The sequence below is a fragment of the Thermobia domestica genome, chromosome 7, assembly GCF_964235325.1.
Source record: "Thermobia domestica chromosome 7, izTheDome1.hap1.1, whole genome shotgun sequence".
In the NCBI taxonomy this organism is placed as follows: domain Eukaryota; kingdom Metazoa; phylum Arthropoda; class Insecta; order Zygentoma; family Lepismatidae; genus Thermobia; species Thermobia domestica.
The window spans coordinates 233,688,403-233,702,971 of NC_137460.1; the positions used below are offsets into that span (position 1 = coordinate 233,688,403).

Consider the following 14,569-nt stretch of genomic DNA (forward strand, 5'->3'; position numbering starts at 1 on the left):
TACTGTTACTTCCGGTTTCAGTTTTGATCTCCATAGAGCCAAAGCGGTAAGAGCCAGGGAGAAATGGCTTTTATACAGCGTGAACATTTACTGTTACTTCCGGTTTCAGTATTGATCTCCATAGAGCAAAAGCGGTAAGAGCCAGGGACAAATGGCTTTTATACAGCGTGAACATTTACTGTTACTTCCGGTTTCAGTATTGATCTCCATAGAGCAAAAGCGGTAAGAGCCAGGGAGAAATGGCTTTTATACAGGGTGAACATTTACTATTACTTCCGGTTTCAGTTTTGATCTCCATAGAGCAAAAGCGGTAAGAGCCAGGGAGAAATGGCTTTTAAACAGCGTGAACATTTACTGTTACTTCCGGTTTCAGTATTGATCTCCATAGAGCAAAAGCGGTAAGAGCAAAGGAGAAATGGCTTTTATACAGGGTGAACATTTACTATTACTTCCGGTTTCAGTTTTGATCTCCATAGAGCAAAAGCGGTAAGAGCCAGGGAGAAATGGCTTTTATACAGGGTGAACATTTACTATTACTTCCGGTTTCAGTTTTGATCTCCATAGAGCAAAAGCGGTAAGAGCCAGGGAGAAATGGCTTTTATACAGCGTGAACATTTACTATTACTTCCGGTTTCAGTATTGATCTCCATAGAGCAAAAGCGGTAAGAGCCAGGGAGAAATGGCTTTTATACAGCGTGAACATTTACTGTTACTTCCGGTTTCAGTATTGATCTCCATAGAGCAAAAGCGGTAAGAGCAAAGGAGAAATGGCTTTTATACAGGGTGAACATTTACTATTACTTCCGGTTTCAGTTTTGATCTCCATAGAGCAAAAGCGGTAAGAGCCAGGGAGAAATGGCTTTTATACAGGGTGAACATTTACTATTACTTCCGGTTTCAGTTTTGATCTCCATAGAGCAAAAGCGGTAAGAGCCAGGGAGAAATGGCTTTTATACAGGGTGAACATTTACTATTACTTCCGGTTTCAGTTTTGATCTCCATAGAGCAAAAGCGGTAAGAGCCAGGGAGAAATGGCTTTTATACAGGGTGAACATTTACTATTACTTCCGGTTTCAGTTTTGATCTCCATAGAGCAAAAGCGGTAAGAGCCAGGGAGAAATGGCTTTTATACAGGGTGAACATTTACTGTTACTTCCGGTTTCAGTATTGATCTCCACAGAGCAAAAGCGGTAAGAGCCAGGGAGAAATGGCTTTTATACAGCGTGAACATTTACTGTTACTTCCGGTTTCAGTATTGATCTCCATAGAGCAAAAGCGGTAAGAGCAAAGGAGAAATGGCTTTTATACAGGGTAAACATTTACTATTACTTCCGGTTTCAGTTTTGATCTCCATAGAGCAAAAGCGGTAAGAGCCAGGGAGAAATGGCTTTTATACAGCGTGAACATTTACTGTTACTTCCGGTTTCAGTATTGATCTCCATAGAGCAAAAGCGGTAAGAGCCAGGGAGAAATGGCTTTTATACAGGGTGAACATTTACTATTACTTCCGGTTTCAGTTTTGATCTCCATAGAGCAAAAGCGGTAAGAGCCAGGGAGAAATGGCTTTTATACAGCGTGAACATTTACTGTTACTTCCGGTTTCAGTATTGATCTCCATAGAGCAAAAGCGGTAAGAGCAAAGGAGAAATGGCTTTTATACAGGGTGAACATTTACTATTACTTCCGGTTTCAGTTTTGATCTCCATAGAGCAAAAGCGGTAAGAGCCAGGGAGAAATGGCTTTTATACAGGGTGAACATTTACTATTACTTCCGGTTTCAGTTTTGATCTCCATAGAGCAAAAGCGGTAAGAGCCAGGGAGAAATGGCTTTTATACAGCGTGAACATTTACTGTTACTTCCGGTTTCAGTTTTGATCTCCATAGAGCAAAAGCGGTAAGAGCCAGGGAGAAATGGCTTTTATACAGCGTGAACATTTACTATTACTTCCGGTTTCAGTTTTGATCTCCATAGAGCAAAAGCGGTAAGAGCCAGGGAGAAATGGCTTTTATACAGGGTGAACATTTACTATTACTTCCGGTTTCAGTTTTGATCTCCATAGAGCAAAAGCGGTAAGAGCCAGGGAGAAATGGCTTTTATACAGCGTGAACATTTACTGTTACTTCCGGTTTCAGTATTGATCTCCATAGAGCAAAAGCGGTAAGAGCAAAGGAGAAATGGCTTTTATACAGGGTAAACATTTACTATTACTTCCGGTTTCAGTTTTGATCTCCATAGAGCAAAAGCGGTAAGAGCCAGGGAGAAATGGCTTTTATACAGGGTGAACATTTAGTATTACTTCCGGTTTCAGTTTTGATCTCCATAGAGCAAAAGCGGTAAGAGCCAGGGAGAAATGGCTTTTATACAGCGTGAACATTTACTGTTACTTCCGGTTTCAGTATTGATCTCCATAGAGCAAAAGCGGTAAGAGCAAAGGAGAAATGGCTTTTATACAGGGTAAACATTTACTATTACTTCCGGTTTAAGTTTTGATCTCCATAGAGCAAAAGCGGTAAGAGCCAGGGAGAAATGGCTTTTATACAGCGTGAACATTTACTGTTACTTCCGGTTTCAGTATTGATCTCCATAGAGAAAAAGCGGTAAGAGCCAGGGAGAAATGGCTTTTATACAGGGTGAACATTTACTATTACTTCCGGTTTCAGTTTTGATCTCCATAGAGCAAAAGCGGTAAGAGCCAGGGAGAAATGGCTTTTATACAGCGTGAACATTTACTGTTACTTCCGGTTTCAGTATTGATCTCCATAGAGCAAAAGCGGTAAGAGCAAAGGAGAAATGGCTTTTATACAGGGTGAACATTTACTATTACTTCCGGTTTCAGTTTTGATCTCCATAGAGCAAAAGCGGTAAGAGCCAGGGAGAAATGGCTTTTATACAGCGTGAACATTTACTGTTACTTCCGGTTTCAGTATTGATCTCCATAGAGCAAAAGCGGTAAGAGCAAAGGAGAAATGGCTTTTATACAGGGTGAACATTTACTATTACTTCCGGTTTCAGTTTTGATCTCCATAGAGCAAAAGCGGTAAGAGCCAGGGAGAAATGGCTTTTATACAGGGTGAACATTTACTATTACTTCCGGTTTCAGTATTGATCTCCATAGAGCAAAAGCGGTAAGAGCCAGGGAGAAATGGCTTTTATACAGGGTGAACATTTACTATTACTTCCGGTTTCAGTTTTGATCTCCATAGAGCAAAAGCGGTAAGAGCCAGGGAGAAATGGCTTTTATACAGGGTGAACATTTACTGTTACTTCCGGTTTCAGTATTGATCTCCATAGAGCAAAAGCGGTAAGAGCCAGGGAGAAATGGCTTTTATACAGGGTGAACATTTACTATTACTTCCGGTTTCAGTTTTGATCTCCATAGAGCAAAAGCGGTAAGAGCCAGGGAGAAATGGCTTTTATACAGGGTGAACATTTACTATTACTTCCGGTTTCAGTATTGATCTCCATAGAGCAAAAGCGGTAAGAGCCAGGGAGAAATGGCTTTTATACAGCGTGAACATTTACTGTTACTTCCGGTTTCAGTATTGATCTCCATAGAGCAAAAGCGGTAAGAGCAAAGGAGAAATGGCTTTTATACAGGGTGAACATTTACTATTACTTCCGGTTTCAGTTTTGATCTCCATAGAGCAAAAGCGGTAAGAGCCAGGGAGAAATGGCTTTTATACAGCGTGAACATTTACTATTACTTCCGGTTTCAGTTTTGATCTCCATAGAGCAAAAGCGGTAAGAGCCAGGGAGAAATGGCTTTTATACAGGGTGAACATTTACTATTACTTCCGGTTTCAGTTTTGATCTCCATAGAGCAAAAGCGGTAAGAGCCAGGGAGAAATGGCTTTTATACAGGGTGAACATTTACTATTACTTCCGGTTTCAGTTTTGATCTCCATAGAGCAAAAGCGGTAAGAGCCAGGGAGAAATGGCTTTTATACAGGGTGAACATTTACTATTACTTCCGGTTTCAGTATTGATCTCCATAGAGCAAAAGCGGTAACAGCCAGGGAGAAATGGCTTTTATACAGGGTGAACATTTACTATTACTTCCGGTTTCAGTTTTGATCTCCATAGAGCAAAAGCGGTAAGAGCCAGGGAGAAATGGCTTTTATACAGCGTGAACATTTACTATTACTTCCGGTTTCAGTTTTGATCTCCATAGAGCAAAAGCGGTAAGAGCCAGGGAGAAATGGCTTTTATACAGCGTGAACATTTACTGTTACTTCCGGTTTCAGTATTGATCTCCATAGAGCAAAAGCGGTAAGAGCCAGGGAGAAATGGCTTTTATACAGGGTGAACATTTACTGTTACTTCCGGTTTCAGTATTGATCTCCATAGAGCAAAAGCGGTAAGAGCCAGGGAGAAATGGCTTTTATACAGGGTGAACATTTACTATTACTTCCGGTTTCAGTTTTGATCTCCATAGAGCAAAAGCGGTAAGAGCCAGGGAGAAATGGCTTTTATACAGGGTGAACATTTACTATTACTTCCGGTTTCAGTATTGATCTCCATAGAGCAAAAGCGGTAAGAGCCAGGGAGAAATGGCTTTTATACAGCGTGAACATTTACTGTTACTTCCGGTTTCAGTATTGATCTCCATAGAGCAAAAGCGGTAAGAGCCAGGGAGAAATGGCTTTTATACAGCGTGAACATTTACTGTTACTTCCGGTTTCAGTATTGATCTCCATAGAGCAAAAGCGGTAAGAGCAAAGGAGAAATGGCTTTTATACAGGGTGAACATTTACTATTACTTCCGGTTTCAGTATTGATCTCCATAGAGCAAAAGCGGTAAGAGCCAGGGAGAAATGGCTTTTATACAGGGTGAACATTTACTATTACTTCCGGTTTCAGTTTTGATCTCCATAGAGCAAAAGCGGTAAGAGCCAGGGAGAAATGGCTTTTATACAGGGTGAACATTTACTATTACTTCCGGTTTCAGTTTTGATCTCCATAGAGCAAAAGCGGTAAGAGCCAGGGAGAAATGGCTTTTATACAGGGTGAACATTTACTATTACTTCCGGTTTCAGTTTTGATCTCCATAGAGCAAAAGCGGTAAGAGCCAGGGAGAAATGGCTTTTATACAGCGTGAACATTTACTGTTACTTCCGGTTTCAGTATTGATCTCCATAGAGCAAAAGCGGTAAGAGCCAGGGAGAAATGGCTTTTATACAGCGTGAACATTTACTGTTACTTCCGGTTTCAGTATTGATCTCCATAGAGCAAAAGCGGTAAGAGCCAGGGAGAAATGGCCTCCAATTCAGAGCGGAAGTGTTAGAAATAGATGATTTCCTGTTTGAACACTGATCACTATAGAGCAGAAACTGTAATAGATAGCAAGAACCTTTTTTCTTTAATGTAGAACGACCGATTCTGCGTCGTAAGAACAAATTTCATCTCCATCTTTACGAATTTCATACAAATGTAACCATCACGAATAGGTTACAATAGAGCCCCCAACCTGACTGGTGCAGCAAGTTCTTTATGTATGAACTACGTATGGCAAAATTAGAAAAATGCCCGAAGATATCAAACTTTTGTTTAGCAGTATGAATAGTAAATCAGAGTTGTGTATTCATCGCATATTCGTTATATTCACGTAAATGATATCGAGAGAACTGTGACGAACGTGCATTTGGAACAAAACATTATTTGTGTTGTTACGGAATGAAATAATAGTTGATGTGAATCGAAATTCAATTGTTCGTTAGTCTCCCTATTGTTTCTAAATACATAATAGAGAAAAATAGATTTAGATTTGCACTGTTATGAATGTCATAGCTTTTAAGCGGCCATCTTGGATTCAAGGTGACCATAGATTTTCAATTAAGCTTTTGTTTATATTTTGACTGCCGCCATTTTGCACAGGGTTGTCGTAGAGTCGAGACTTATTCCATCTTCTTTCATTTAACAACAGCTTTCAAACGATGTTCTACTTAACCCCCTTTGCCATTTGAAAATTTTGAGTTGGACCCCGTCTGGGACCCTGTGACAAGACATTTTAACTTAAATCCTTGTAATTTGAAAATAATGCCGCACTTCCTTTCCTATTTTCACATTTGTCTCGCCGTTTCCGATTTATAGGGGTGGCTATGGACTTTTTAATTAAGTTTTTGTTTACATTTTGACCCACCGCTATTTTGCACATGGTTGTCGTAGAGTCGAGACTTGTTTTACTTTCTTTCATTTTACAACTTTCAAACGATGTGCTACTTAACCCCCTTTGCCATTTAAAAATTTTGAGTTGGTCCCCGTCTGAGACCCTGCGGGGGACCCTGAGGCAAACTCTTTTATCCCAAACAGTGTGTCCTTAAAAATGATGGGATATGCTTTCGCCAAGTTTTCCATTTACCCAACCGTTTCCGAACAAATGATCCGGTTCAAACTATTCTGCCAGCTTTGTAGCTTTTACATTAAAAAATATGTTGTAACTCACGAATGCCGCCCGGTGGCACGTATAACTTTGAGATTCGTCTAGTTATGATATATCAAATGCAAATACAATTGTCTTGTTCGGATCTCAGCGGAGCCACTTCGTGACCCTCCCTTGTCAGGTAAGTAAATAGAAACAAATGAAAGAGGAGGAATATATGGAGACCTTGAAAATAAATCGTAGGCGAATTCACCAGTGTTCAGAAGATGCTGTTTGCAATGCACTGAGCAGAGTGGGTCAAGATGGGTGGTGGGTCTCGTCCTGTTGACCCACTGACCCACTCACAAATCTTGACCCACAGCCCACTGACCCACTCCATCTCTAAATACGTAACATTATTGTTCACACATTTAGCGTTGATGCAATTGAATATAAAAGCTCCGTGGCTAAGCGGTTAGCGTGCGCGCCTTTGGCATGATAGACCCGAATTCGATTCCTGGCGGGAGCTCATGTTTCGGATTCCACGTTAATCAGTAGGTCCATGTCTCATATAGCCTCGTTGTTGAACGGGGCGTTATAATCGAGTCAAGTAATTCAATATAAATTGAAGGAGTAAAAACAACCGTAGGTGATATAGTGGTTAACGTACCCGCATGCTGAACCTGATATAACAGTTCGATTTTCGTTTCAGTTACTATTTGAATGTAACTGAATTCGTAACTGTAAGACACATGATAAGAAAACAAACTCGGTTAAAATAAAATAACAAATGACAGTTGTCAATACCTGTTCGTTGCTATTTAGTCTGTTGTATGCAATATTTGACAAAGAGTCCGTTTCCGAATTGTTTATACGCAACATACTCACTAATCACTAGTACTTTTTCACACTTCAATAACTAAAAAATATATCACAACACAACCCAAGTCCTGTACAAAACGAACTAACTGAATAGGAAACGAAAGAAAGCAATGAATATCGCCAACTAAGACTACACATTTATCAGTTCTTGTAACTTTGCCTCTATGCGGCCTAATATCATAACCACAACTTCCTCCCATGTTATCAACAGAACCTAATCAACAAGAAATCCCGAAATATGCAACAACATACAAACACCGATTCATTATTTCATATTAGACAAATAGTATAATCGAGTTTGTTTTCCTTCTCGTTTTCTCTAACAGCGGAAAATATACAGTATATTCATGAATGATAATATGGCGGTATAACCACGAAGGTTCTAAAGTTTTAATCCTCGATCTAAGTTCTCATTCTGAACCTCGACCATTTGTGGTATAAGAAATGTGAAAAATCTTAGCTGAAAATAGGGCGGAGGAAACGCCATTCAATTTGTCATTTAAAACATTGTCAGCGCCGCCATAATTAGGAAATTTTATTCCGAAGAAATATTAGAATTTTCCGCTTTCTCTGTAGTTTTCTTTTCTTCTTGTTTCTTCTCTTCCTTTTAATTTTCCTTCTTTTTCTGTATGCGAGTGCTGGACACCCTTACAAAAACTCGGGATGGTGCTCGCGCCCCTGCATGAGACTGTAATGTAACAGTGGTAATGTAACTTGACGCCCTTATTTACTTGACGCCCTCCTTCGTGAACCTAGTATACACCACGCCCCCTTTTTGTGATCCTGCATACTTCACGCACCCTTCCTCGCCCCTGGTGCTCGATGGTCTGAACTCTTTTGGGATTTCAAATTCAGAATTGAATACTCAAATCTTCAAAAATAACAATTCTCACCAAGTTTTATTTATTTCCATGAAAACTTCTGTATACCATATTATTATTATTATTATTATTATTATTATTATTATTATTATTATTATTATTATTATTATTATTATTATTATTATTATTATTATTATTATTATTATAATATTAGCTTTGCTATTAATTGAACCAGAGTTCTTACTCAATACGAGTAGTAATCATATTTTGTGTTTGTACACTATTTAACTCAACACCTCTTTGTTACAACATTCGTCACGGAGGAGCACGGTTGCTCACTGGTAAAACGCTTACCTCTGGTGTGTGGGGTCCCTGAGTCGATCCCCGACCGAATACATTTGTGCTGGACAACATTGTATCCATGCGTATTCTTCATGTACTCCCGTTTCCTTCCACATTCTCATTCCACTATTTCTTCTACCATCATTCATTTGCCTTAGTCATCGTCTCTCTTAGCCTAAAGGTCATAAACGTTGGACGTTAAACTGAAATATTTTTATTTTATTTCAGTTTACAACATTTGTAATATTTGTAATTAAGAATGAAGTTTGTTTCTGTTGCTATCTTGTTCACTCCTTGCTTGGTGTCATGAACACCAGGATGGAAACCACTATCCCACCAATCCTCCATGGGGACGTTCCATCAATTTGCGGGACCTGCAACAAAAGTAAATTGTGGGCCCCATTATGTAGATAAGATTTCTATAATCAGCATGAATGCATTATGTTCGGGTATTTTTTTCATATCCATGATAATGAAGAATGAAATGAAATCTTTTACGTCTCGAGTTATGCAGGCCAGGCTAAAGGAGACGGTGATCATGAGAAATAAATGGAATGGTGAAATGAAGTGGAAAGAAACGGGAGAACCCCGAAAAAACCCATGTACACGGTGTTTGTCCACCACAAAGTCCACTTAGTGCGAACTTGGATCCAACTAGGGACCCCATGCACCAGAGGTGAACGCTGTACCACTGAGTCACCACCACTCCTCATGATAATGGTATCCCACTATGAGTCACTTCGCTATATTAACAATAGACAGTCACTAAAATGTCTACAAGGCGATAGATCATCATCTACAAATATTTTGAGTTCCAAGAATGAATTGGAAACACAGTGAGAAAAGTATTACCTTTCCTAAAGGATCTAACTCTCTTGTCGATGACGTGGGGCTCCTTGAGTGCGGGGCCAGGGCAGACTGGTCACTATACACAGAGTTTCCATTTCAAGTGTGTTCCTGCTGGCGCTGCTGCCATGTATGTTTTCCCGTGCCTTCCTCTAAAGAAGAGGGACAAGGTACTTTTACCAAGATCCTTCAGTAGTAGGATGTGGACATGTTTGCAAGGTTGATTTGCTTTCCTGTGCACTGTCTTGTTAGCCATTCTAAGTAGCCTACGATCTTCACTCACCAAGTTCGAAAGACTGAATGACACATTGGCGACACAGCCGAGGTCTTTCACTTCTTTTCCCAAAGCAAATGTAAGGTTTCCTCCCTCAGAGGGATGGCGGAGGTGGACCTGAAGTATATTTTCCGAGGGCACACTTGAAATACAAAGACTCTACCAACAGAGCCGTGCCGTGGGGGGGGGAGCAAGCAGGGCGACCGCCCCGGACACCTAAGTAAGGGGCGAAAAATTCGGGAGAAAAAAGGAAAAAAGATAGGGAAAATTGCTTGGAATATATGTAGGGGGCGCTGTCGTATACTCTCGCCCCGGGCGCTGATTTTCCATGGCACGGCCCTGTCTACCAACAACTTACCTCTACTTATACACCGTATTTCAATTGAACATGAGTTCATAACTAGATTTCTTGAAACGTTTATACATATTTTTAGATTACTCTGAATATCAGAACATATGTGTATAAAAACAAATGAATCATGAAAATAAGTTAAATGATAAAATTTTAGGAAACAAGAGTAAGCTATTGTTTGAAATGTGACACATTCCAGGCAGTCTTACAAAAAACTTACTCATATCTGAACAAAATGTTTTAACTCGAACGACAATATCTTCTAATTTCACAGAATATTTACAACAGAAACAACAAAGAACACTTGAAATATGTTGATAATATTTGTGATGTGTTTATCCATATAATTTGTAAATGTGATCTATCAGGCTACAGATAACAGGAGATAATCAAGTAAGTCTTTGAAAGTAAATTGGTGTTTTCACCATGCTTATCAGACAGGGTTTTAAAATAAGGTGTTATCACGAATCTTATTGTAAGTTTGCCAATAATTTCAGCTTATAAATGAGTGATTGATAAGTAATTTGACCTTGAGTAATTAGAAATGGCACAATGAATTATCTAATTTAACACTTATTCTAAACAGGTCTCTCATCTTATCTGACAAACAATGTTTCTCATACTTGTAATAAACTAATGGTTTAGATCGTACCGAGCCCTTTTAGTTTAATGTTACTGTTTTGCATCCTTGTACAAAGCTGGGGTTGTGCAAAAAAGGAAACACTTTTAATTAATCTGACTTCCAGAGCAAGATCGGGGGTTAAATCCGGTGCAGTTGGCGGGTGTAAAACTTCTGTTGTTTAAATTACCAAATATCAGCGTAAAATCATTTACCCTTCAGTTTGTAAGTTGGCATATATATCCTTTGATTAAATTACAAAATTTGCTGTTTTTTTTTTTTACAAATTTACAGTAAATTTATAAGAAAATATGATATTTTTTATTGATAAAATGTAATTTTACACCATTTCATATTAGTAATATTACTTTATAGGTGTAAATTGATTTATATAGAGGCTTGGCAAACAGATTGCCATCGTTTTTTTGTAAATTTACCTATGAGATTTTTTTTTACAGTGTAACAGTAAGATCAGCCCTGACAGTATAGGCATTTCCCGATCACAGTATATTATCTTCAAACATAAAGGAAAACATCCTGAGTCTTTAGATGAAGAATAAGTGTATTGTATGTTTTAACATTGTTATGGAGAGTTCAAGGGAATGTGAAAGAAACTCAAACTATCAAGGATTTCTACTTATCAAAATCCAAAAGGAAACACCAGAAACAAAATTTGAGCGTCAACTCATAGCTTAATTTTTAAATTATGATTTTCAACTTGAATTTAGTTATTTTGCTTCCATGGCCAATACCTCAGCTCAGGGTTGGAAAAAATACAGTTTTTTCTTTTTTTTTTTAAAAAAAAAAAGAACAAAACATGTATTTAAAACATGAAAAAGGTGTTCAAAGCGTTTTAAACATGTTTTAAAACACACACGAAAAACAAACATGTTTTAAACATTTTGAACAGTTTAAAACACAATTTTAAACCTATTTCTAAACTGTGTACAGCTCACAGATGACGAAAAGAACCCTAAAACAGGGGTTAGCGGGGAAAGGTCAACGACACGGTCAAGTCCATTTTCGGTTTTTGAGGTGTGATCTATACTTAGATGTCGTCTGCTACTCCGGGTAGTTGTCTGTGTGCTATTCCGTGGTGTCATTTGAAACCCCTGTGCGAAAAGTGGGCGAGCCCATACCTACGTCACACTACTTCTGCTAGGGTTCTTCTCGTCATCTGTGAGCTGTAATAACGTATTTATTAAGACTTTTCTGCTCTTGCAACCGATCTTTTCATTTATTTTATTCTCGTTAAGACTACACTCTGTTGGGTACAGAATATTTCAGTATAGATTAGTAATTCTCAACTTATTTCATATCACGACCCCTTTTATTACACCTTCTTGCCAATGACTCTCGTAAGTACTTTCTTGCTTGTAATAAACTTTTTAGATAGATTTTATAATCTAACTACTATAGAGATTTCACACAATCTATCAATATAGATGGCAAAACAAAAGTCCTCACCCGCGGTGGCTCAGTGGTTGGGCAGCCTAAGATTATTCCTTGTGATGCAGGGAAAGGCTTTCAAATGAACACGGCCAGCTTTGTGGTTAGTGGCCGGTGGGTGTAGCCGAGCGGTCTGAGGCGTTAGGCTGATGATCGTGAGGTAAAGCTCATTGGGGGTTCGAGTCCCTCTGTAGTAGCAAGGGTGGAATTTTAACTGTCCTCGATGTTTCTGTGTTCGTGTCCCTGTCGTGTCTAGTAGACCTGAAAAAGTGTTTGAAGTAGAAAATAAGTCAGGAAGTTTTTTTTTTAAAAAAAAAAAGTGGTAGAGCGTTCACCTTCGGTGCCTGGGGTCCCTAGTTCGATCCCAGCTCACGCCGTGTGGACTTCGTGGTGGACAAACAGCATGCTTGTGGGTTTTCTCGGGGTTCTCCCGTTTCCTCTTATTTTCTTCATTCCACCATTTTCACTCATTTGTCATAATCACTGTCTTCTTTAGCCTAATTGGCATAACAGTGGGACGTAAAACTCAAAGATTTCATTTTTTCAAAAGTCCTCACCATTTTTGTGTATTGAGAACGGGTTGAGGGAGAATGATGAAACTCGGAAGTGGTCTGACACATCAGATGGTGCTATCAAGCATCATAGCGGACATCTTTGATTGGTATTAGAAATTTTAAATGCAAAGGGAGTCATGCTACATGTTTTAAGGCTAGAATACTTTACCAGAAATACGGTTGTGTGGTGATTTTAGCTCTAAAGCAAGTCATTTCGGAGTTATCGCTTCTGTAAGTTTTCTAGCTATGCCTTTAGGGGCTAAGCTCGCGTTTCGTGGAGGCGGGTGAGATTTTTGTTGCAAAATTTGATTACAATTTCAGAACCCTAATGCTAATAAAATTATTTCAAAATAATAAATTTTCGAAATGTAATGTTTGAAGCACACTTCGTGTGCTAACTTTAGAATATTATCTGTAAGTCTATGTAATTGTTTTTTTTTTTGGGGGGGGGGGCAATAATTTATTGAAGAGAGGTAATATTTGAGGCGTTCAGAGTCCATTTTCAATAAAGTTCCGTTTTGCTCGGCAAATAAACTCTATTTCTAAACGTAATATCTTCGCAGTCAAGGGTCCAAAACAAATGTAACTAAAACCATGCGAAAGGGCGTGGGATAGTTTTATATCACAGCCGCCAAATTGGAGCCAAATTTATCCTGCAACCCAAGTTTGTTCGAAACGCATAAGATTAGTTTGTTTAGGTTGATTGATTACAAACACCGTGCTCGTGGTTTTCTCGGGGTTCTCCCGTTTCCTCCCACATTCTTCATTCCATCATTTCATTCATCACTCATCATCACCGTCTCCTTTAGCCTAACCGGCATAATCGTGGGACGTAAAACACAAAGATTTCATTTCATATTTTTTCGATTCCAAGTTGTACGGGGACTGAGAACCAACATGCACTGCATCAACGAATGCCTGCGATACTTCAGTTCTGCAGAATTTCAGAACCGCAAATTAGCAAACAACCTTCTGTTTGTTTTCTGAATACAACACGAAATTTTGTTTCCATAATAATTTTTTTTTTTTTTTTTAATTTTTAATATAAGTTTTACAAGTAGTCCAACCTTCGACTACGACACTTTCTCGCAAGTTAACCCAGAAGCATTTAAATAATACAACATTTGTTTAAAATAATGGGAAAAACGAGACAAAATAAATTTTAGATCACCACATTGACCAGCTGTAGCCACGAGAAATAAAAACATTCACATGGGAAGAAAATAGTTTTCTGAATGGAGAAAACTTTTGACAATTTTCTTTTTCTAGCAGATTTTTTGTACAAAAATAAAATAAAAATAAACATATGTTTAAAACAAATCTTAAAAAAATACACGTGTTTAAAACAAAATGTTTAAAACGTATACAAAATTTGTTTTAAACAAAATCAATTGTTCAAAACAAGTTTTAATCATTTGTTTTAAACATTTTGTTTTAAACAAAACAACCCTGCTTCAGCTTCACTGCTTTAAGAATGGAGTTTCTGAGCTCCAAACATTATGTTGTATTTCCTACCTCCAAAGTATATTTAGTATCACATTTATTACTATATTTTCCAAATTCTAGGTCGTTTTGTTCCTAAAATATTGACTTTAGTTTTACTGTTTAAATAATATGACACAACATTTACTTTTCACAATGCTTTAAAAAGTTTTAATAACAGTACAACTCACCGGCGTAGTCATGCTTAGATATTTTTGGTCACTCCAGTGATTTTGAGAACGTAATATCCACAAAATTTCAGATCACTCGAACTAAACTCCTAATAACACTACTTGTTGTTTGACTCTAATTCGAATAACAACAACAAAAAAGTAGCTCATCTTATCTTTATGTCAACTTGCAATTCTTTAATCGTCTTCAGATAATAAATATTTTCTGATAACCAAGACAGATTATTAATTACTATAATCTTTTATTATCAATAATGTTAATTTTAGCTGCATTATAGTAGTATATCTTGCACAGTGTACTGACTAAGGAAAGGTCACGAACACGTGACAAGTTCTTTTTCAATTCTGCAGAATAGACCCACAATCATAGTTATACGCCTTGCGAATAAAATCTGAAA

The 14,569-nt window shown here is 38.2% G+C and overlaps 1 protein-coding gene across 10 annotated transcripts in view; it reads right to left on the reverse strand.

The window, feature by feature from the left end:
• The window catches only part of LOC145690740 (ninjurin-2-like), a 343,377-nt gene that overhangs the window by 134,667 nt on the left and 194,141 nt on the right, over positions 1-14,569 (reverse strand). The window contains exon 1 of one of the 10 annotated variants that reach the window (XM_081765934.1): positions 7,167-7,316. The exons of the other annotated variants lie outside the window; for them this stretch is intronic. Within the exon in view, the coding sequence (XP_081622060.1) occupies positions 7,167-7,241 (75 nt within the window). The 5' untranslated portion in view covers positions 7,242-7,316. Of the gene's footprint in view, positions 1-7,166; positions 7,317-14,569 lie in introns of those variants that run through there. 10 annotated transcript variants of the gene reach the window in all.